Source organism: Erythrolamprus reginae, chromosome 1, assembly GCF_031021105.1.
Source record: "Erythrolamprus reginae isolate rEryReg1 chromosome 1, rEryReg1.hap1, whole genome shotgun sequence".
NCBI classification, from domain to species: Eukaryota; Metazoa; Chordata; class Lepidosauria; order Squamata; family Dipsadidae; genus Erythrolamprus; species Erythrolamprus reginae.
This window is the reverse complement of record NC_091950.1, coordinates 401,495,862-401,518,269: the sequence shown is the minus strand read 5'-3', so window position 1 is coordinate 401,518,269 and position 22,408 is coordinate 401,495,862. Positions and strand designations below refer to the sequence as shown.

General features: G+C 40.2%; 1 protein-coding gene across 1 annotated transcript; it reads right to left on the bottom strand.

Moving 5' to 3' along the window:
• Positions 1-2,973: 2,973 nt before the first annotated feature.
• MDH2 (malate dehydrogenase 2) lies at positions 2,974-21,894 on the bottom strand. The gene is made up of 9 exons (XM_070735147.1): positions 21,703-21,894; positions 16,384-16,552; positions 14,827-14,910; positions 12,686-12,795; positions 11,902-12,027; positions 9,495-9,572; positions 8,129-8,228; positions 5,107-5,258; positions 2,974-3,297 (listed from the first exon to the last, which is right to left on the bottom strand). The coding sequence occupies exons 1-9, from the start codon at positions 21,766-21,768 to the stop codon at positions 3,166-3,168; spliced, it is 1,017 nt and encodes a 338-aa protein (XP_070591248.1). The 5' UTR covers positions 21,769-21,894; the 3' UTR covers positions 2,974-3,165.
• Between the last annotated feature and the right edge of the window lie 514 nt (positions 21,895-22,408).

Genomic DNA, 22,408 nt, shown 5'->3' with positions numbered 1-22,408 from the left:
GTTGAACTGTACAGCACAAACATCAGCCCAAGAAATGTTTTCTAACATTTTAAATTGTCATCAACCTTTCTTGGATCATGTTTCCGCCATAACATGTTTTATTAAATTTGCCAAAGTTCAGTTCTATAGGAGTTATAGCAATGACTTATATACCGCTTCATAGTGCTTTTGCAACCCTCTCTATGCGGTTTACAGAATCAGCCTATTGCCCCCAACAATCTGGGTCCTCGTTTGATCCACCTCGGAAGGATGGAAGGCTCAGTCAACCTTGAGCCGGTGTTGAGATTTGAACTGGTGAACTGCAGCTAGTGGTTAGCTGAAGTAGCCTGCAGTGCTGCACTCTAACCACTACACCACATATTGGGCTCCTGATTTTGGAGATTCTGCAAGCTAGCTCATTTGGGGTACTTTGGTTGAAAATGGCAATGGAATGTCAATCATCTAAGTCAGTGTTTCCCAACCTTGGCAACTTGAAGATATCTGGACTTCAACTCCCAGAATTCCCCAGCCAGCATTCGCTGGCTGGGGAATTCTGGGAGTTGAAGTCCAAATATCTTCAAGTTGCCAAGGTTGGGAAACACTCATCTAAGTTAGACTAGATTTCATTGAAGGGCACATCAGGGTTGTGTTTGGCCTTGAGGAGCAGGTATGTTTTTGTGGCTAGGGTAGACGTGGCCAGCTTGATATCACTTGTGTCAGGGACACCTGTGGCAGCCCAAGCGCTTGCTGGCAGAGGCATTGCCGGCTGGTCCTTCGCTGTTTCCGGGGCAGCCACGCGAGCCAGATCTAAGCACCTTGCAAGTCAGATCTGCCCCACTGCCTTGAATTTGACACCCCGTTGACCTAAAAGTACTTTTTCTGAAAGGCAACTGGATTTGGTGGTTTCTTTTTTCCTTTGAAAATCTTTCACTTCTCATCCAAGAACTGAAGAACCTTCTTGATTGAGAAGAAACATTTTCAAAGAAAATACCAAGAAAGTGCAGTTGCCTTTTGAAAGAAATCAGCTTCATTGAAAATGTTTTATCATATATGCATTATTTCAAGGTTAGAGGAAACTGAGTTTAATAGTATGCGTGTATAAAATTTTATTTATATTGATTTCCTAAGGCTACCAGTTGTTAGATGTGCAGAAGTCTTTGTTTTTGAGGTGGATACGTATGGGGAGATAATTATCCAGGTTGAAGATGCACTTCACTGATGCACTTCATAGAATTCAGCCAATTTAGACTTTAGACAATTTGGCTTTTAATCCAAAATGTTCAAATCCTTATGGATGCAAATGTATTCTAAAGCTGTTGCTTGTGATTGTGTTGATACCGCACACTTTAAGTAGTGGCAAACACTTGTAAATTATTGATTTCCCCCTCGCTGGGCAATTTAAATTACAATTTATATGTGTTTTTTTAAGAAGTCTAATTATCTATTTTGTATATGTGGAAATTGAACAATCAGTGTGTAATACAATACTCAGCTTGCTAACATTACTAATCCTGTTCAACTATAGTCACAATAACTGTATTACTTTAGGTTTTTTTAATACTTGCCTTTTGAAATTTGCTGGAAGGGGGAGGAAGAAATGAATGTGGATTATCAGTGTAGCCTTTGATAATACCATGATTTATTTCTCAGGGCAAAGGTTGCCTAGAATTGCAACCTCAATGCTTTGATCTACTAAATCAAAGGAGCAGCTAAGAAAGGCAGGCTAGAGAATTACGACTGAGCTGCAAGACAGAAAAATATTACCCCTTCCAAATTACAGGTGAAGGCTGAGGTAGGTCACCCAACAAGTTATTAAATAGCATAATCGAGTGCTTTAAGGTTGCAGAGATCTTACTTGAAGTTGTGAAAAATATCCACCACTTATTGAAATGATGCCTAAGGGCACTTGAAGGTCTGGCTTAAGCAGCATGACATATTGTTTCTATAAACACTGAACTATGAAGATATAAGTACGTTGAGGTATGCTTAGCAGTGGCAATGGTAGCAATGTTGCATTAAGCAGAATCCCCCTTTTCTGGCAAATGTGCAATGCAATCATTTCATTTCCTGGGAAAGTCACTGTTTTCTCTCTCTGAATTTTTACCATTCCCTCAAACCATGGCCAGGGACGGGCTTCAAGGAGATCCGATCCTGGGGGGAAATTTAATCTGAAGAAGTAGAGAATCAATCAAAACCTGAAGAGGAGAAATTTCGGGAAAGCAGCTGCCTAGTTTTTAAGGAAATTAACAATGCTGCAAGTCTGCCAACAAGATGACTAATTTGGCACTGCATCTTAAATTTTCAAATTCTTCTCCAACAATATTAAATAAATTCATATAGCCACCTAACTCATTCATAAGTGACTGAGTGGTTTATATACTCTTTCCATCTAATTTTATCTGACTGGTCATCATTGTCTTATCCTCTGAGTCCTTTCCTTCCAATCTCTGCCAGGCAGTTCAGGTTTTATTAATTTATTATTTATTAATCAAATTTGCTTGCCGCCCCTCTCCACAGACTCGGGGCGGCTAACAACAGTAATAAAACAATATAAACAAATCTGATATTTAAGTTAATTTTAAAAAGAAACCCCAATTTAAGAGACCAATCATCCATACAGACATACCATGCATAATTTTTTTATAAGCCATGGGGAAGGGAATATCTCAATTCCTCCATGCCTGACGAGAGGTGGGTTTTAAGGAGCTTACGAAAGGCAAGGAGGGTGGGGGCAACTCCGATATCTGGGGGGAATTGGTTCCAGGGGGCCGGGGCCGCCAGAGAAGGCTCTTCCCCTGGGTCCCGTCAAACGGCATTGTTTAGTCGACGGGACCCGGAGAAGGCTAACTCTATGGGACCTAACTGGTCGCTGGGATTCGTGCGTCAGAAGGCGGTCCCGGAGGTATTCTGGTCCGATGCCATGAAGGGCTTTATAGGTCATAACCAACACCACAATTCAGAGACGTACACACAAATTATGACCCACACACAAAATACTCAGGGAATATCCTGAAAAAAAATAAGATTTTTTTTAATTGAACAGAATTCCAAATGATAGATTAGAGGGCAAGTCAATATCGGGCCTTCAGGCAAAAAATTTTACTTTTGCCTCCAGAAGGCTTTAAAGTGACATGATGCACCTTAAATAAATTAAGGGGACAGCAGTTCTCTTTCTTCATTGATGCTTCACTTCATGCTCTTGGCAAACTCTTCACCTTTCTTGATGGAAGCTTTCAGCTCTGTAATGGCCCCGGCCACCATCTTCTCTTCAAAAGGAGTGATCTTGCCAATACCCAAGTTTTTCTCAATACCGTTTTTCTGAGAGAGAAGGGCAAGAAAGATTGAAAATTAGCACACTGTAGTAAGACATTAATAGCAAGCATAACTTTTAACTGGAAAATCATTAGCTAGCATAAGACACCTAGGAACCAGAAAACATAGTCTATTTCCAGGTTTCCAGATGGGTCAAATTATCTGAGCCATATTTAAGAGAAGGCTCTTGATAAAAACTTGTGTCAATGTAGTATACTAGTAGCCTAAAAATGAATGGCTGTTAACTAATATTCTGGCCTGACCTGTCCCAATATTACTATTATTTGACTAGATTCTTACACTATCAAGAGCTAATTGCCCATTGTATACATTTGTCCACTGGATAACTGCCTCGGAACTATTATAGTCCTCAGAGAGGGGCAGCGGAGGAATCAAACAAACAAACAAACAAGTAAATAAATAAATAGCTAGCTAGCTAGCTCCAACTCATCCTGTATTTACCCTACATAGGCTACAATTAAAATGCTGGTCTCAATTTAATAAGTACTAACATGGACTTTGGAAGCTTGATTAGCCAAGGGCCTGGTTGATAGAAACTGCCTCTGCAAATCATAGGACCTTCTTTTAAAGGTCATCACATCAAACATTATCAAGATAATTTGTTACTGGCGGTTGTTATACTGCCTTAACCTTAGGGCTTGATATCTTAAAACCCATCAGTCACAGTCAAAGACCCAGAGTCTACTCCAGCAGAAACAAAAAAATATCCATTTTTTTCCCAAGGACATTACAGCCATCATTAGTACCTGTAAGTTTACAGTCTGGGGTTCTAATGGCTGTTTACCAATTAGACAACCCCTAAGTCCCACCCATAGTTAACATACTAGTTGAAACCCACAGATCTAAGGGATCATGCCTCCTATTAGAATCCTGTTCAAATATGTACAAGACCCAACATGGTCAGCAGCTCATCTTCCTGTCACACAGGAAGGCTTCCTCCTACACTGATCTCAGGTTATTAATTCATCATCCTGGGATGGTTGGCAGTCCAACTTTCTGCATTTCTCTTTTTTGACAGGCTTTTAACAGTTTGTTCATTCATTCATTCATTCGATTTGTTAGCCGCCCCTTTCCGAGGACTCATTTGTTTTAGTATCAATTTTAATGTATTTGTGCTAACTATTCTGAGTACTCTGAAGAGCAGGAAGGCAGGGCAGAAATTAAATAAAAACTTTTTGGGTGCCTTTTAAAACAAATGCAAATAACAAATATCAGACAAGGACAGCTCCCCAGTAGCCCATGCTGTGAGAATCTATTCCTGTCGAATAGGAACAGGCATGTTTCCCATGTTATTTAATGTTACCTATTTAAAAATGCCTGGCATAATCTATTTTTTTATTAATACAATGGTACCTCGACATACGAGTTTAATTCGTTCCAGACCCGAGCTCGTAAGTCAATCAACTCGCATCTCGAACGAATGCCTTTAGACTTTGTTTTTTGCGCCGAGATAACCGGAAGCAAGGAGATTCTTGTGCCACCTAGCAGAAGCTCGGCTCGTATCCCGAATTTGAGCTCGGGTGTCGAACAGAAATTTCGCTCGCGTTGCGGCTCGTAACTTGGAATACTCGCATGTGGAGCAGCTCGTATCTAGAGGTACTACTGTATTACAATATGTTGCTGTACTGCTGCTCTGCTATTTATTTGAATGCTGATTTATACATAAGATTGCTTTCATTCATTATGTACCACTGGGTACATAATGTTCCCCCTAAAACATAAAGTAACAATTACATCACTAGAAGGCAATGATACATAAAGCAAATTAAATTAAGAGCTGCACAGATTATATACCCCAAGTAGCAGAGGTGTTGAAAAGTAAGGACATTCTGTTTCCTCCGATCGGACGAAGGCACATTCGATGACACCTTCTTTCCCATTCACAGCATCTAGGACGGAGAAGACAAACCGGGCACCAGCATAGGCCATGGACAACGTAGCTGATCCTGTTGAAATAAAAGAAGAAGGTTCAAAGATAAGAAAATGCTTCTGTCGAGTTTCCCGTATATTTTCCCAACATAAATCTAATAGTAGTTAGAAACATAGAAGACTGACGGCAGAAAAAGACCTCATGGTCCATCTAGTCTGCCCTTATACTATTTCCTGTATTTTATCTTACAATGGATATATGTTTATCCCAGGCATGTTTAAATTCAGTTACTGTGGATTTACCAACCACGTCTGCTGGAAGTTTGTTCCAAGGATCTACTGCTCTTTCAGTGAAATAATATTTTCTCACATTGCTTCTGATCTTTCCCCCAACTAACTTCAGATTATGTCCCCTTGTTCTTGTGTTCACTTTCCTATTAAAAACACTTCCCTCCTGAACCTTATTTAACCCTTTAACATATTTAAATGTTTCGATCATGTCCCCCCTTTTCCTTCTGTCCTCCAGACTATACAGATTGAGCTCATTAAGTCTTTCCTGATACGTTTTATGAAGACCTTCCACCATTCTTGTAGCCCGTCTTTGGACCCATTCAATTTTGTCAATATCTTTTTGTAGGTGAGGTCTCCAGAACTGAACACAGTATTCCAAATGTGGTCTCACCAGCGCTCTATATAAGGGGATCACAATCTCCCTCTTCCTGCTTGTTATACATCTAGCTATGCAGCCAAGCATCCTACTTGCTTTTCCTACTGCCCGTGTTTCATTTGAATCACTGAAATACATTTCACTATTGGCAACCTTCAAGAAGAAAGACTATGGTATCGTGCTCTGGAATGAGTTCCTAGAACAGCATCTAATGTGACTAAAAAGGCCAATCTGAAAGTGACAATCCCTTTCACACTGAGAGATCCACTCTGCCCCCTGCCTGGCCCCCAGATTTCACTGGTTCCAGGATTGCCTCTTTGCCTCAGCCTGCTGAACAAGCGTCTCTTCGAAATGGAGAAGTCCATGCTGCACCTCCAAGCTGAACAATCAGAGGTCAGGTATTCCCAGCTGTTGATGTCCCATTCCCAAGGCCTTTATATCCTTCTTACAGATATCCTTATATCGCAGCTGTGGTCTCCCTATGGGGCGCTTTCCCTGCATTAATTCACCATACAGGAGATCTTTCAGAATTGGTCCATCATGCATTCTCACAACATGCCCAAGCCAGCAAAGACGTCACAGTTTCAATAGTGTATATACATGCTAGATATTCCAGCATGTTTCAAGACTGTGCTATTTGGAACTTTGTTATGCCAGGTGATGCCAAGGATACTTTGGAGACAGCGCATATGGAAGGTATTCAATTTTCTATCTTGCTTTGCGTAGAGTCCAAGACTCGCTACAGTACAAGTGTGCTCAGGACACAGGCTCTATAAACCTGGATCTTTGTATGCTCTATCAGCTTCTTATTAAGCCATATTCTCTTTCTGAGTCTAGAGAATGCGGTGGCCGCTTTACCAATACGTTTATTCAGCTCAGTATCTAGAGAGAGTATCGGCGATGGTTGAGCCAAGAAACACAAAGTCATGGACGATCTCCAATTCTTGTGCAAAGACTTTAATAAGGGAAGATGAATCCACGTCCTGACCCATGGCTTGCATTTTTTTCAGGCTGATTGTTAATCCAAAATCTCGGCAGGCCTTGCTAAAACAGTCAATGAGTCGTTGAAGGTCTTCCGCAGAATGAGCAGTAATGGCATCATCATCAGCGAAGAGGAAATCCCATAAGCATTTCAGCTGAACTTTAGACTTTGCTCTCAATCTAGGGAAGCTAAAGAGTTTTCCGTCTGATCTAGTCTGGAGATAGGCTCCCTCTGTTACAGTTCCAAAAGCATGCTTCAGCATGACAGCAAAGAAGATCCCGAATAGAGTTGGCTCAAGGATGCAGCCCTGTTTCACTCCGAATATCAAAAGAATCTGATGTTAAGCCATCAACAACTACTGTGCCTTCATTTCCTCATGAAAGGACCTGATGATGTTGAGGAGCTGGGGTGGACAGCCAATCTTGGGGAAGATTTTATAGAGGCCATACCTACTAATCAAGTTAAAAGCTTTCATAAGATCTATAAACACTACCAAAAAATGGCTGCCTTTGTTCCCTGCATTTCTCCTGCAGCTGTCTAAGAGAAAATACCATATCAGTGGTGGGCCTGTTGGCTCAGAATCCACACTCTGATTCTAGACAAACTTTCTCTGCAAGCACCTGGAGCCTCTTCAATACGACACGGGCAAGCAGCTTCCCCACCACACTAAGAAGAGAGATATCGCAGTAGTTGTTACAGTGGCCCCATCACTTTTTTCTTATATAATGCGATGATATGACTGTTAGTATATGGGTTTTTTAAATATTTAAATATTTTAAATTTGTCTGATTGCTTATGATTTGTTTTTACATGTTGTGAGCCGCCCCGAGTCTTCGGAGAGGGGCGGCATACAAATCTAAGTAATAAATAAATAAATAAATAAATATTTGCCTCCTTCATATCCTGCGGTACTCCCCCTAATAGGTACTTTACCTATTGTGGTAAAAACCACAATACTGTGATACAACCATTGTCAGGGCTTATAAACACACTTAAATCCCCAAACGCCTTCCATCATCAGCCACACAAATTACTCTGAAGAAGTTGGTCATAAGATAGCCATGGAGAGCCTTGAGATGAGGCTGACCCAGGAAATCACAAATAAGGAGCCTTATACCATTGTGTGGACGACCCTTATGAGAGGAAGATGGGGAAAGTGCTGATACAAGCAAGAAGATGACCCCAGCTATGGAATCTAACACCCCAATTTCTCTAGTGGTTTCTTACAGTCACATATCAGAACAGCTCACCTGTACTACAAACAATCCAGGTAGAGGGAAAATATTCCACAAACTAACCTGCGCCTGCTTTTGCTTTGACAACTTCAGTTCCGGCTTCCTGAATCCTTTCGACGAGGGGCACCAGCTGACTTTCAGGAAAATCTACCTTTGGTGTGCACTGCAACAGGAAAAGAGCACAGGATTTATTTCATCTCTACCATACGCTTATATTATTAGGTTTTTAACAGGAACTTTCAATAGCAGAACTAAAGCTTCTTTCTTTATCCCTTAGCGATACACCAATTAAGAATCAATTAAATCATATTGCAGGCTCAGCCTTCAAGTCAACATTCGTATATTTATTATTATTATTATTATTATTATTATTATTATTATTATTTATTGGATTTGTATGCCGCCCCTCTCCGCAGACTCGGGGCAGCTAACAACAGCAGTAAAACAGTACAACAAAATCCAATACTAAAAAACAGTTAAAAACCCATTATATAAAAACCAGTCATACATACAAACATACCATGCATAAAATTGTAAAGGCCTAGGGGGAAAGTGTATCTTAGTTCCCCCATGCCTGGCGGCAGAGGTGGGTCCAAGACCATTAGAGTCTGTCAGGAAAAGGAATGTGGAACCCAAATCTACTCCACCATTTCTCAATTAACCTCCTCCAACTTTCCAAAATAAAGCAGCTGACAGATTCATTCCAAATGAAAACAACCTGGGGATGAATGATTAACAGTGCAAAGATCTGAAGAAGGGGTTCGGCACTTAGTTTTCCACAAGAGAGAAGCAGTCCTTTAAAATAAGAAAGCCTACTCATAATTGCCTGTACTGTAACATTCTAGACCAGGTAAATCTTCCAATGGTTCTTCTTTAAGAGCAACCCCATGTAGGGCACAAAGGAGTAGTCCAGCCATGAGGTGATCAGGGCAAGTGAGTGAAGGGGCCTCTGATCTAGGAAAGGGTGCAATTGGCACATCATCTGAGCCTTCATAGCCACAGATGTCATCTGCTCATTCAGCAGGAGCTATAACTACAGAAGGACCCCAAAATTGTTCATCTTCCTTGAATGGTGAAGTGCAAATCCATTCAAGCTCAAAGCTGGAATAGTCCAGATCTGAGCGGTCCAATCACAGCCACTCAATTTTGGTGAGACTGTTTCACCCAGCAGAGATGGTTCCTACCTATCTAAACCTGCCCAGCTTCCAGGCACTGGAACATAGGCTTGACAGCTTCAGTTGGCTGGGCCAGAGTTGAAAGATAGGCTACTTTCATGTTAGAACACAGAGATGCATTTGACAAGTGGTTGAAAGCAGAGACCAGCTTCTTCCCAAATTCAAATTCTTTTCATGGGTCCTGCAGGTTCTACATGGTGATATGTTCCCTTATCAGCCAGAGCTACTCAGAGAAATATAATTGTATCACACACCTGTGAGATTAGAGGGATGATGGTCTTCCCTGCATGGCCACCAATCACAGGAACATTGACACGAGCTGGATCCAAGCCCTGTGGAAACGCCAATTTTCAAGATATATTGGGAACTCAGCTCTACCCCAAGCTGGATGGATCATAGGTAAGCACAATGTACATAATTCAACAGTAAAACCTCCCACTCTTCCCAAAACAGAACAAAAATGGAAAATGTGACAAGGAGATGTATAGTTTATAAATTTTCCTTTTACTTTTCTTTTGTCAGAGAAATTGAAATTGAAACACTTACACTGTTTAGGTTCTCAGTTCCAACTGTGTTCTGACCTGGATTTTTTCCCCTCAATTTAAAAACACACAGCTTGTTACCTCGAGGGCCAAACCAGGGCTTTGTATGTCATGCTGAGAGATGCGCTTCACTTAAACCAGGAGGCTTAATGGTAAAATGGGAACATTAAGCCCTTTTTTTTCATTGTAAACTTCAATATCCCCAAACTAAATAAAAATCGCTAACATTTTTAGTCCCATTGATTCTTGGGAACTTTAAGAACACAAATGGGATGCTGGTGGGCCTCCTGAAGACCCAGGTGATCATTCTTGCCCATCTACTCTGATTTACCGGAAAACCTGGATAGGCTGCCATCAGCCAGGCTGTTTCTATGATCTGCAACAGGAAGAAGAACGTGTTTGCAAACTGCTTAGGATATTTTAGAGGTATTTTAGCCAAGAGAGATGAGCTGCTGTTTCATAGCTGGGCATCTCTGCAACAATTTACCAATGTGGTTGGTTGGTCGTAATGTGTTCAGAGAACAGAGATTCTTTGGCCGTTTCTTCTTTACGTCCTGACAACAGACTAATAATGCAGACTAATTCTGGAAGTATTTGTCATGCAACCAAACTAAAAGAAGTAAATCAGAACCATGACATGGGAACCATGACATGATCCTAGCAAGCCTAATGCCAAGGTGACAAGAGGATATACTGTCCTGCACAAACAGACAGATGTGGTTTACAGTTGGCCAGGAACCAGTTTTTCACAGCTTGAGGACAAGTTTTCTACTGCTCACTGAACCTTTTTAGCTAGCAAGAGAAATCCCAGAGGAACAACTATTAGTCTCAATGTCTATGGAGATTCAGGTCATCCAGGTCATGGTTGTCCCAAAGGTGCTTTTCCAAGAGGCAACTAGACTTTTTGGTTTTAAAACACCTTTGGCACAACTATTAGCCCCCTTCACAATGTGTTAATTGGCAGAATTATGCTGTATGAAAACTGAAAGATTAAGCTGGTATTAAAGATCAGCAATAACTTTATGTGGCGTCTACGATCTGAAAATATTCCTGATTTGTATCATTCCATTATGGGGTAGGGTATTGAAGGTTGGGAAACCAAACCATACCACACCCACTGGTAAGGTATTTACCACCCATGCACAATGTGGAACACATAAACAAGCAGTGTCCTTGACTTGCTGAGATTGCTAGCATTTATTTTTCACTAGCATGTAAAATTTAGTTCCTTGTTGAAGTTATGAGGACATGAGCAATGCCCTCCCCCCCCCCGAGACATGAGCAATGACCCTCAAGATCAAAGAATGAAAAAAAATATTCTTTTCCTTAGCTCATATGCAAATTGGTCTAATGATTAAAGTTCTAGGCTACAAACCAGGTGATTGGGGGTTCTAGTCCCACCTTAGGCATGAAAGACAGCTGGGTGACTTTGGGCCAATGACTCTCTCTCAGCCCCAAACACCTCACAGGATTGTTGTTGTTGTTATAGGGAAAATAGAGGGAGAAAGGAGTTTTAGAAATGCTCTCAATTTTTCTGTTATTTTTAATAAAGGTAGGATTTAAAAAATATCTTTTAAAAATATGCCAAAATGGTAATGAATTCTGATTGATGATCACATTCCTTGACCATGCCTGTTTGATCAACATATAGCAATGAGAGAAAATTTACTATGGTCCCATAACTTGATATACCCCTAATCTCGTCTGGATAATTCCTGATTCCTCCAGAGTAGATATGGGAAATCACATGAAAATGTACTCATTGGTTCCCAGACAAATTAAAATAGTCTCCTGAAACTTTATGTAAATAGTCAGCTGCAAGCTTTTCTATTATTGTATCAGTGCAAACCCACCTCCTTATCATATCATCGGTCAGAAGTCTTATGAATCAGAAAATTAGAGCCAGAGATAAATTAGTTCTAAAGAAGAAAAGGTTTAGTTGCTGGAAGTTTTCTATGTCTATAACTCTTTTTAATTTTATTTTAGCAAGAGAATACCGTAACAGTCATGCTTAGAAAATTTTGTTGAAACTGACAAGAGGATAGAAAGAAGAATCCATTTCAATGGAAAATGCTTTGCTGTGAAAATGACACCTTTGATTGCAATCTTACCAACATACCTTCAATTCAGCTACAAAAGTATTTGCTCTCACAATGTCCAAAGTTGTGACACCAAAAATTGTGTTGGGATTATATACACCATGCTTCTTAAAAATCTCAGAAGTGATTGGGATAGTGGAATTGACCTGAAAAATGAAAATAGTTTACTGCCTTAATTTGAAATTATAACATTCTTTTGGGTTTCTTTATCTTAATTTTCTAATATTTTACGCTTCCCTTGAAACAGCTTTCATCCAAAATGTTTTAAAACAGAATTTCAAGTTTATGTATTTAATATTATCTTGATGGTAAGATGATGAAACAATCATAAAACAATATGCGAATTCCTTTTCCTGTACAGTAGAAACCACAAGAAAAATATAAAAGAATATATCCCCACCAACTATTTTAGTAGCACAGCACATACACATGGAATTCCTTGCATATATCCTAAGTAACAGTTCTATATAAACAGTTTTACCATTAGTATCTGTTACCTCTCAAAAACTACTTCGATAATTGGCTGTTCTGTGGCGGAGCAGGGAATGTGGTAGTCTGTGATTCTAATCTGAATGAACATGGAGATGATGAAAATCTATGTATATGGCTCTCTTGGAAACATGGGGAGTCTGCGGTTAATGCTCAGCAGGCCATTTAATTTCCACCAGTTGTAGTAAAAGGGTAGATGTGCTTAAAATGGCAGCAATGTGTCTAAATTTTCCTTATGTGGCTTATTATGAAGCCACTGCAGCCACAATATATTTGCATGATATTTTTCAAAGAACATGGCTAGAATGTACTTACCGGATTTGCAATAATACAGATAAGAGCTTTAGGGCAATGCTGGGCACAAGCAGCTGCCAGGTTAGCAACAATGGTAGCATTTGTATTGAACAGGTCATCACGAGTCATCCCTGTATATTAGCATAAAGAATCTGTTAACAGTGTTCTGCACTCCATCCAGATTATACCTGACAGATATGTCAACATAATTTACATATCCCTATATACTGCAGCGTACAGCTAGAATTGCTCTCCCCACCCAAAATCTGTTTATTCTATTTCAAAAATATCCTTCAAGATTTTCTTGTCTCCAGGAGCCATCTGAATCACAGAGACAAGACACTTTGCAGAACTGATAATTCAATTCAATTCAATTTATTACATTTGTATGCCGTCCCTCTCCGAAGACTCGGAGCAGCTCACAACAATAATAAAAACAATATTCCAGCGAAAACAAATCTAATATTAAAAAGCACATAAAACCCTATCATATTTAAAAAAGCAAACAACATATACATACCCAAACATAAATATAAAAAAGCCTGGGGGAAAGGTGTCTCAACTCCCCCATGCCTGACGGTATAGATGGGTCTTGAGTAATTTATGAAAGACAAGGAGTGTGGGGGCAGTTCTAATCTCCGGGGGGAGTTGATTCCAGAGGGCCGGGGCTGCCACAGAGAAGGATCTTCCCCTGGGGCCCGCCAAACGACATTGTTTGGTCGACGGGACCCGGAGAAGGCCAACTCCGTGGGACCTTATCGGTCGCTGGGATTCGTGCGGTAGCAGGCGGTTCCGGAGGTACTCTGGTCCAATGCCATGCAGGGCTTTAAAGGTCATCACCGTGACCGGAAACTGATCGGCAGCCAATGCAGGCCACAGAGTGTTGCAGAAACGTGGGTGAATCTAGGAAGCCCCACGATGGCTCTCGCGGCCGCGTTCTGCACGATCTGAAGTTTCCGAACACTTTTCAGAGGTAGCCCCATGTAGAGAGCGTTGCAGTAATCGAACCTCGAGGTGATGAAGGCATGAGCGACTTTGAGCAGTGACTCCCTGTCCAAATAGGGCCGCAACTGGTGCACCAGGCGGACCTGGGCAAACACCCTCCTGGCCACAGCCGAAAGATGGTAAAAGGTTACTAACAAATATTCCTTCAGAGGTAGGCAGAATGTATACTCTTATAACAGCAGAATAAACCATCATTCTTCCCATCTCCACACTCAGATGTCAAATTTAAGGTCAAGTGGAAGGTCAGAAATCTCTCCTTCATGAATAGAAAAGATGTCTCAGACTTTAGACTGACTTTTCCCCAGATTCTGAAGGACTGGGTAATTTCATCAAACTTTTTTTTAGTATATATCAATTTTTAAATTGCCCATTTCCAAGAGAGGTGTTTTGGTTGGTGTACAAATAAATATTAAAACATAAAAATAGCATATAGAAATTTAAAAGACAAGAATGATTAAAAAATCAATATTAAAATTCATCAAATAGCAGAGTAAGGGCTTTCAGGGCATTAACTACCCCCACAGCTACTCTAGCAGACCCATTTGACAGCAGCAAATTGGTAAATGTATTTTTAGGAGACTTGAAGTTGATAACAAAAATTTCATGAAGGATCACATTGCAAAAATTGATCCTGCATACAATGCTCTCAAGAGTCTTATGGAGCCAGGAAAAGGCACAGCAACAGAGCTATGATCACTGCCAGGCAAAGAATCCAAGGAAACTAAGGCTAATGCCTCCTTAAATGACCCCATTAATCCTTATAAAGCTATACTGTAGAGATGGGAAGTATTAAGAATCCACAGGAAATAACTTTGTGCCAGCAGTGTTGGACAAAGGAACAAAATAAGGAGAAATCTGCTTCAAAAAAGAAGAGGGGGAATCTTTCAAATGGATTAAATAATGTAGTGTTTTGAAGAATAAATAAGAAATTGACAGCACATATTAAGATTTATTCTAATTTCCCAAAATACTTTTATAACAGATAAAAATAGCCCAACAACAGGATACAAGGAACACTGCAGCATAAATAGATACAAGCTCTTTTTTTTCCTATTTCGCCGAACATCGGCAAATCTTAATATCCATTATGCTAGATGCTCTTTGCAATGACTCCATGTGACCTGGATCTCTTTGCAATCTTTCAGACTACAACTTACCAGGCTTTCTAGGGACTCCAGCTGGGATTACAACAACTTCGCTGCCCTTTAGGCAATCTGGCAACTGCTCCGGTCCTAGGAAACCTAAAGCAATGAAATGGAGCAGGTATATTTACAACATGCTATTGGCTGGGAATTCACTGAAAACATTAATATAGTAAAAATTTTGTTTAGAAAGATTTGTACCTGGGATGTGACATTTTCTATCAATACCTAAGAATCTGGACATTTTAAAACTGATTTCCCTACTCAGTTTCAATGGTATTATGATAACACGTTGCTCACAGAACTCAAAAATAGCCAGATTAAGGTTCTCGTGGAACAGGTTAGATAAACCAGTAAAAGACATAAGAAGTATACATATAAAGCAAGCATAACACCAAAACTGATTCACATCCAAGAGATATAAATAAATTTCAAAATAGGACATGACAGGCAAAGACTGCATCAATAAACAGAAACCATAGATAAAACAAGATTTTTAAAAATTCAATTTGTTGAGGCCATGGAAATACCCCAATTACATGAAGCATTTCATTCTTGTAATACAAACCATAAATTGAGCTTTAGAACCAAATAAGATCATTAACTATTTTTATATAACCTGGTCTTAGTTTTTATACAATTAAAGACACCCCCCACCCCTTTCCTGGTCTCCAACGCTTTAGAAATTCTGGATTCTGAACACTTCATGCTTGTTCTAAACCAAATTTATTAGGACCTAAGCTCCAATAAAGACAATCTAAGCTGCAGTTTTCACCAAAGAGCAGATATCCTCCTATCCTGAATTGTAACGTACAGCAGAAACTCATTTTAGATTAACAGATGAGGAACCTTTTTCAGTGGTTGCATGTCAGGATCAATCTCTTTTCCTCGCTGTCCATGGGGGGCCAAGGAAGATAGGTTGTTTTAAAAGCATATATGATCGGATTGCCTTTGGAAGCTTTTAAAATCAGGCAAACTGAAAAAACTAGTCAATCCATGATTGAGATTTTGACTACTAACATCAATAACTACTTCTGGGATTGAAATCTATCAATTGTAGCTTTTACTATAGCAACAGGACCCACTTAATAAGTCGTCTGAATTAGTGGAAATTAATATATAATTAGGAAATTATAAAAATAAAGCAAGATATCTGAAGTGAGCAGGTTATCAAGCCGGTGTGGAAATTGGTGAGAAATTAATGGCTTGCCACACTATCTAAAGGCGGCCTGGTATTTATGGTAAACTTGGGAGGGGTGATTTTTCATCAGGGAACAGATGCAGCCACAAAGCATTCTTTTGAGTGGTTCAAGGACATCCTATGCCAACCCACCTGGACGGAAGCAGAGGAAGGACTTGCCACGCTGGCACAATCTGAATGGGCAACATGACAAATATGTGGGTGGGAGACAAGGGATGTGAATTTTCAACTGAGTGGGAAACTCAGATTCAGGTTTCCCAGTGTAGGTGCCAGGATGGCTCTGGAAATAAATTGGAACTTTGAGGAGCACTTTGACTCGGACTCTGATTTAGTTCGGATGTTACCTGAACCTTGACATAGATCTCTCTTACCTTTGACTTCAGCTCTTGTTTCGATGTGGCTGAGATCAGCTGCAACACCAGGTGTGTGCGCGATATCATAGAGATTGAGTTGACTGACTAAAGGGCTGTTCTTCAGCAAGAGGGAAAGGGGCTGGCCAATTCCACCAGAAGCACCAAGTACAGCCACTTTAGCATGATTCTGAATGGGGACAAAAGAAAAAGAAACATGGAGGTCCAAGTGTACGAAGCTTCTCCCATTTTTTGCATCATTATCCCTTATATGCTGAGCTTTGTAAGGATGGCAAAGTGTTTTAACATTTTAATTGAATAGATATGAAATCTTAAAAGACAAAGTGAAATATAACAATAGTAAAAATACCAGGCTGCAGTTTTAGGCATAGAATTAGTAACTCAAGCAGAGCAGCATATAGCATCATGGTTTTCCACTTTGGTGGGTAGACATCTATCACATGGTTCTACTACATCTCCCCACTTTAATTAGCCTGAATTTGCTCTCCAGGCCCCTTCTGTTTGCCTTCGCTAACAAGCAACAAGGTTGAGGCAAGTTGTCAGGAGAGCTGTGAATGAGAATGCGAACAGGCTGTGACCAGCTGATAGCTGGAGACAGCAGAGAGGCAGGGCAGAATTGGCTCTAATCTGGCAGATGATAAGCAGTACTTGTATAGTAGCCTCTGAATGTCTAGTCCCGTGATGGCGAACCGTGGCATGCAGAGCCCTCTATATGGGCATGCCAGCTGTCACCCCAACCCAGTTCCACAGCACATGCATGGGTGCCTCCCGCCAGCCAGCTGATCTTCCTTCCCCAATCTCTACAGTTCCACCCCCCAGCATGCCTTAGCTTTCTCCTGCATTTCTGCCAACCCTGCCTTCCCCAATCTCCGCAGGTTCCAGCCTTCGCAGGTGCTTCTGTGGCAGAAATGCAGGAGAAAACTAGGGGGCGCTGGGGGGAGAAACTGTAGAGATTGAAGAAGCCAATATGGTTAGTAGAATCCGAGACCAAGCTACAAGGAATAGATTGGAATCACTTTATAATAAGTAAATAGATATTTTGCTCTTGAGTTAAAATGGTATATATAAGAAACGCCCCCAATTTGGTGGTGGGGTGTGAATGTTTGTCTGGTAGTGGGCACCAATCACTGAGCACTAGTTATATGTTGTGTGTGTGTTTTATATTCTATATTTTAAAATCAATAAAATAATAATAAAAATTTAAAAAATTTAAAAAGAGATTGGGAAGCTCCCCAGCCCCATTTTGGGCCTGGAAAGTCTCCTGCACCAACCTAAAATCCAAAATGGGGGCCGGGGATGCCAGGCAGAGTACATGCACACGGACGCTTGCATTGCGTTTTGGGGTTTGGGGCACAAACGCATACATTTGCGCGCACATTTGGCACTCAGCACCAAAAAGGTTAACCATCACTGGTCTAGTCAGAATCTACTCATAATATTAATTCTGCCTTCCTGTATGTGCTAAGAAGCAGCTGGTCTGAACAAAGCCAGCTTGTTTTCTCCGCTCCCACCTGAAGTATTGAAGAAATAGTTATTTGGGGGATAAAATATAAAATATCTCAGTCTCTTCATCTTCAAAAAATATTTTGTCCCTATTCATCTTGTCTGTATTGAATTAGGAATGAACAATTGAATGCTTAACACTGTTTGTGATCTCCTAAATGTAGAAAAAAATTGTTTTCAGAAGTAATATAATGTGGTAACATTAACTAATATAAATCCAAGCACAAACAAGAGAACATTAGCATTGTTAAGGAAAAATCTAAAAGCTTATTTAACCTTTAAAGAGCCAGGGTGGCGCAGCAGGTAGAGTGCTGTACTGCAGGCCACTGAAGCTGACTGTAGATCTGAAGGTCAGCGGTTCAGATCTCATCACCGGCTCAAGGTTGACTCAGCCTTCCATCCTTCCGAGGTGCGTAAAATGAGGACTCAGATTGTGGGGGCAATATGCTGGCTGTGTGAAAAAGTGCTATTGCTAACATGTTGTAAGCCGCCCTGAGTCTAAGGAGAAGGGCAGCATAAAAATTGAATAAATAAATAAATAAACCTAGAACTAAGGAGAAATTTCCTGATAGAACAATTAATCAGTGGAACAACTCGCCTCCAGAAGTTGTGAATGCTTCAACACTGGAAGTTTTAAAAAAGAGACTGAGAATCATTTATCTGAAATGGTACAGTATAGAGTTGGACTAGAAACCCTCCAAGTCCCTCCCGACTCTGTTATTCTGTTAAAATAGTTTACTCTAAGTTGCTGTTCTAATTTTCAGAAACCAGAACTTATAAGGACACTACAATTCTATATCGGGTTATTAAAAAACATTGCATTGTCATTTGCACAACTGCAAGAATGTATCAGAAATCATGAAAATATGTTGAGACAGGAGATTCCCATCCTGACCTAGGAAGAAAGTTCAAATATTGACATTTGAGGTTTTAATGGGACACTGCTGATAATACATTTCTGTTACAATTGCAAATGTGACCACAATCTAGTGTTGCGATTGGCCAATGCAATGAACTAAAGGTAAGAGATTATTTCCAAGATAACTGTGTTCTTCTGCCTGCAGTGACGTCATATCTGGCTTTAAAGTTTCAGTACTTAAAATTTTATTCACCTCCCTATGAAAAGCTAGTTCCATATCTCTAAATAGGTAAATTAAATCTTTTAAAGATTTAAACTCCTATCTTAAAATCTCGTAAAGATTTTAAGATAGGAGTTCAGAAACATGAAGACTATAAAAGGCATTCATTAACCTAACCACACCAAGCGTTAGACTAAAACCAAATCAACTTGTTTGTGATCCTTTCTGGGTATCCTTTCCCACAATTGGGAAATAATAAAGCTAAATATTCAAATATTTTATCCAAGTTTCCTCACAGGCTTTAAACTAATTCATAAAGTTACATCTGAAGATGAGAAATAGAGGTTTAAAAATGGTTATCTATGTACCAGATATAGTACCTGTATAGTATATTTTTGCTTCCTTATTCCTTTTATAGTATATCACATCTATTTAGCAAGCAGTAAGAAAATGTAAGGAATATATTCAACAATAATTGCATGCCAAAGGCAAGATGCATCACTGAGCTGGGAAACTGCAGAGCAAGTTAATTTAACTTCAGCATTAGGAGGTATCAGGCAGGATAATCCTGATTTTTTTTTTAAGGAAATGTAAACCTCTTTAGATGTTATTCAGCTATGATTCTAACACCTATAAAATCACAAATCAAGCAACATTAGCAAATAGGGCATTGATTTATGGAACAACTTCAGAAGAAAGATATATATTTCCAACATTTGCATAAACCAAATAAAATATTAAGCTATGAACTGAAATTCACCATGTCTAGTAACAGATATAAAAAGTTCTTCTTGCCCTAAGACCTACACAAATAGTCAAGTAAAAATCAATACATCCTGGCTTTCTAAAGTGAAATGAAATATTTAAAATAAAATAAAAACCTGCATGTGTGAAAAGAATCAGGAAAAAATTTCTTATCTACAGTTTCATTGAATATACGTTCAGCTTTGCTTTCTTACACTGTGATTTGGTCTATTGATGGATTTGTGGGATGCTAATGAAGCTCAATTTCACAAAATAATTTTCTTATTTCCATTTTTAAATATGAAGGAACCTTTCACATTTTTTGATTAGCTCCTTACACAGATGAATCACAAATTAAAACCCACATGAACCATTGGCCAGAACTAACTTATCAAGACCTCAGCTCCAATTCCAGAAACCCTCTTAGGCAGGAACAAGAGGTAAAATTTAATGAGGGATCTTTCCTACTCCAGGTAAACCTCTTGGTTCCCCTCTGCAGTTCAGCCTCCACCTCTTACTGAAATTAAAATTCCTATTACCTATTAACCATCTTGCCTGAAAAGTTAAGATGAATAGAATCAGCTGGGTCCCAAGTCATAAAAGGCTTTAAAGTTGACAACTAGTACCTTGAATTGCACCTGGAAGTATATGGTCATCAGTGCAGCTCAGGGAGTAGTGGTGACACATCTGTCAAAAATTCAGTGCCATTTATTTCTTAATCATTTAATTAAAATTATATGCCTTCCATTTCATTATCCATTTGCTCCTATATCCCATATCAAATGAAGCTTTCAAATACATAGCCAAATGTATTTCCCCCCCTTATCAACTTGTGTTTATCTCCCATTGTCTTTGTATTAGTTAGAGGTCACTTTAAGCCAGTGTTTCTCAAACTTAGCAACTTTGAGGTGTGTGCCCCCAGAATTCCTCAGCCAGCCTAACGCCCCCTACATACAGTATGCTGGCTGGGGAATTCTGGGACTTGAAGTCCATAAGTCTTAAGGTTGCCAAGGTTGGAGACCCCTGGTGTAGATTGTTATAAATAGGAAAAGGTCCCAGTCAATCAATTCTAAGGCCTCAATCGATAAAATGGTCACCTAGCATCAAAAACATCATCAAAAAAGCACAACACAGTTATTTCTGCACCAACTCAGGAAGCTCAAACTGCCCAAGGAGCTGCCGATACAGTTCTACAGAGGAATCATTGAGTCTGTCATCTGCACCTCTATAACTGTCTGGTTTGGTTCTGCAACCCAACAAGACAGACACAGACTTCAGAGGATAATTACAAATATAGAAAAAAACAATTGCTGCCAACCTGCCTTCCATTGAGACCCTGTATACTGCATGAGTCAAAAAGAGGGCGGTGAAAATATTTACTGACCCCTCACATCCTGGACATAAACTGTTTCAACTCCTACCCTCAAAACGTCGCTACAGAGCACTGCACGCCAAGACAACTAGACACAAGAACAATTTTTTTCCTGAACGCCATCACTCTGCTAAACAAATAACTCCCTCAACAATGTCAAACTATTTACTAAATCTGCACTACTATTACTAGTAGTTTTTCCCATCATTCCTATTAGCCATTTCCTCCCACTTATGACTGTATGACTGTAACTTGTTGCTTTTATCCTTAAGATTTTTGTTAATATTGTTTCTTCATTGCTTATTTGACCCCTCTGACAATCATTAAGTGTTGCACCTCATGATTCTTGACAAATGTATCTTTTTCTTTTATGTACACTGGGAGCATATGCACCAAAGACAAATTCCTGGTGTGTCCAATCACCCTTGGCCAATAAAGAATTCTATTCTATTCTATAACGCCAGCAAGAGAGCAAGAGAGCAAGGTCTGCCCTGTGGAGCTCGTCTAGCCCCGCGATCCCTTTAACCATGCCGGCCACAGGGCCGCCCTCCAGACTCAGCGGAAAGAATTGAGTCTACCAGCCCCCCGTCTGCTCCGCATTCCCCACACACTCCTGACTACCTGCGAGGTGGTGCCGAATCCTCTACGAAGCCCAGCGCAGGCAGATCGTGTGAAACGGGAGAACATGGCGGGGAAGAGACGTCGGCAGAAAAAGAGGGAAGGACTCGGCAGGGTTTTGCTGCTTATCCTCGACGACCTCCAGGCAGCGCGAGGGCACCGCGAGACTTTTCTCCCCCGAGCTCTCGCGACAATTTGGCGGCTCGCACTGGACGGCCTTTTTTAAAATCTCACTCGAATCTCGCGAGATCTGTCACTTCGCGAAATCCGCTATCGCCCTTTTAAAAAAAAATCTCCCGGGGAGGGGGCGGGATTCGGTTTTCAAAGACTTTTTATTTTATTTTTTCATTCTTGCTGCTTTCAATTGGGGTAGCCGCCCCGAGTCGCGTTGATTGACATGGGCGACGATGTCAATTTAATAAATAGTTCAATAATGCACGGAACAAAGAAAAACGAATCCTTTCGCTTATTTTAGCGCTCGCGTGAGGCGACGAACTGCGCCCGTCTCGCGTTATAAATTCCGATTTAGACGTTTTGTCGCATCGGCAGCAAAGTTTCTCCGTTCGTGCTCACGTTTCCCAATGAGAATTGAAAGCAGGCTTTGAAACTCTTAAATAGAATTGCCTTCTCACAAAGTTAACGGGTTAACGTTATTTGCAACGAAATAACGCTGAGAAGAATTGAACGGGCCAGCCGGGTTCATTATTGC

Bases quoted from the DNA above. Each gene is read 5' to 3' on its own strand.
- MDH2 (XM_070735147.1), bottom strand. From the start codon at position 21,768: ATGTTCTCCCGTTTCACACGATCTGCCTGCGCTGGGCTTCGTAGAGGA. The intron at 9,573-11,901 runs GTATGTTGGTAA...GCGTTTCCACAG, and splicing joins CTTTTGTAGCTGAATTGAAG to GGCTTGGATCCAGCTCGTGT. The intron at 3,298-5,106 runs GTATATAATCTG...CTTCTCTCTCAG, and splicing joins CAACACCTCTGCTACTTGGG to AAAAACGGTATTGAGAAAAA.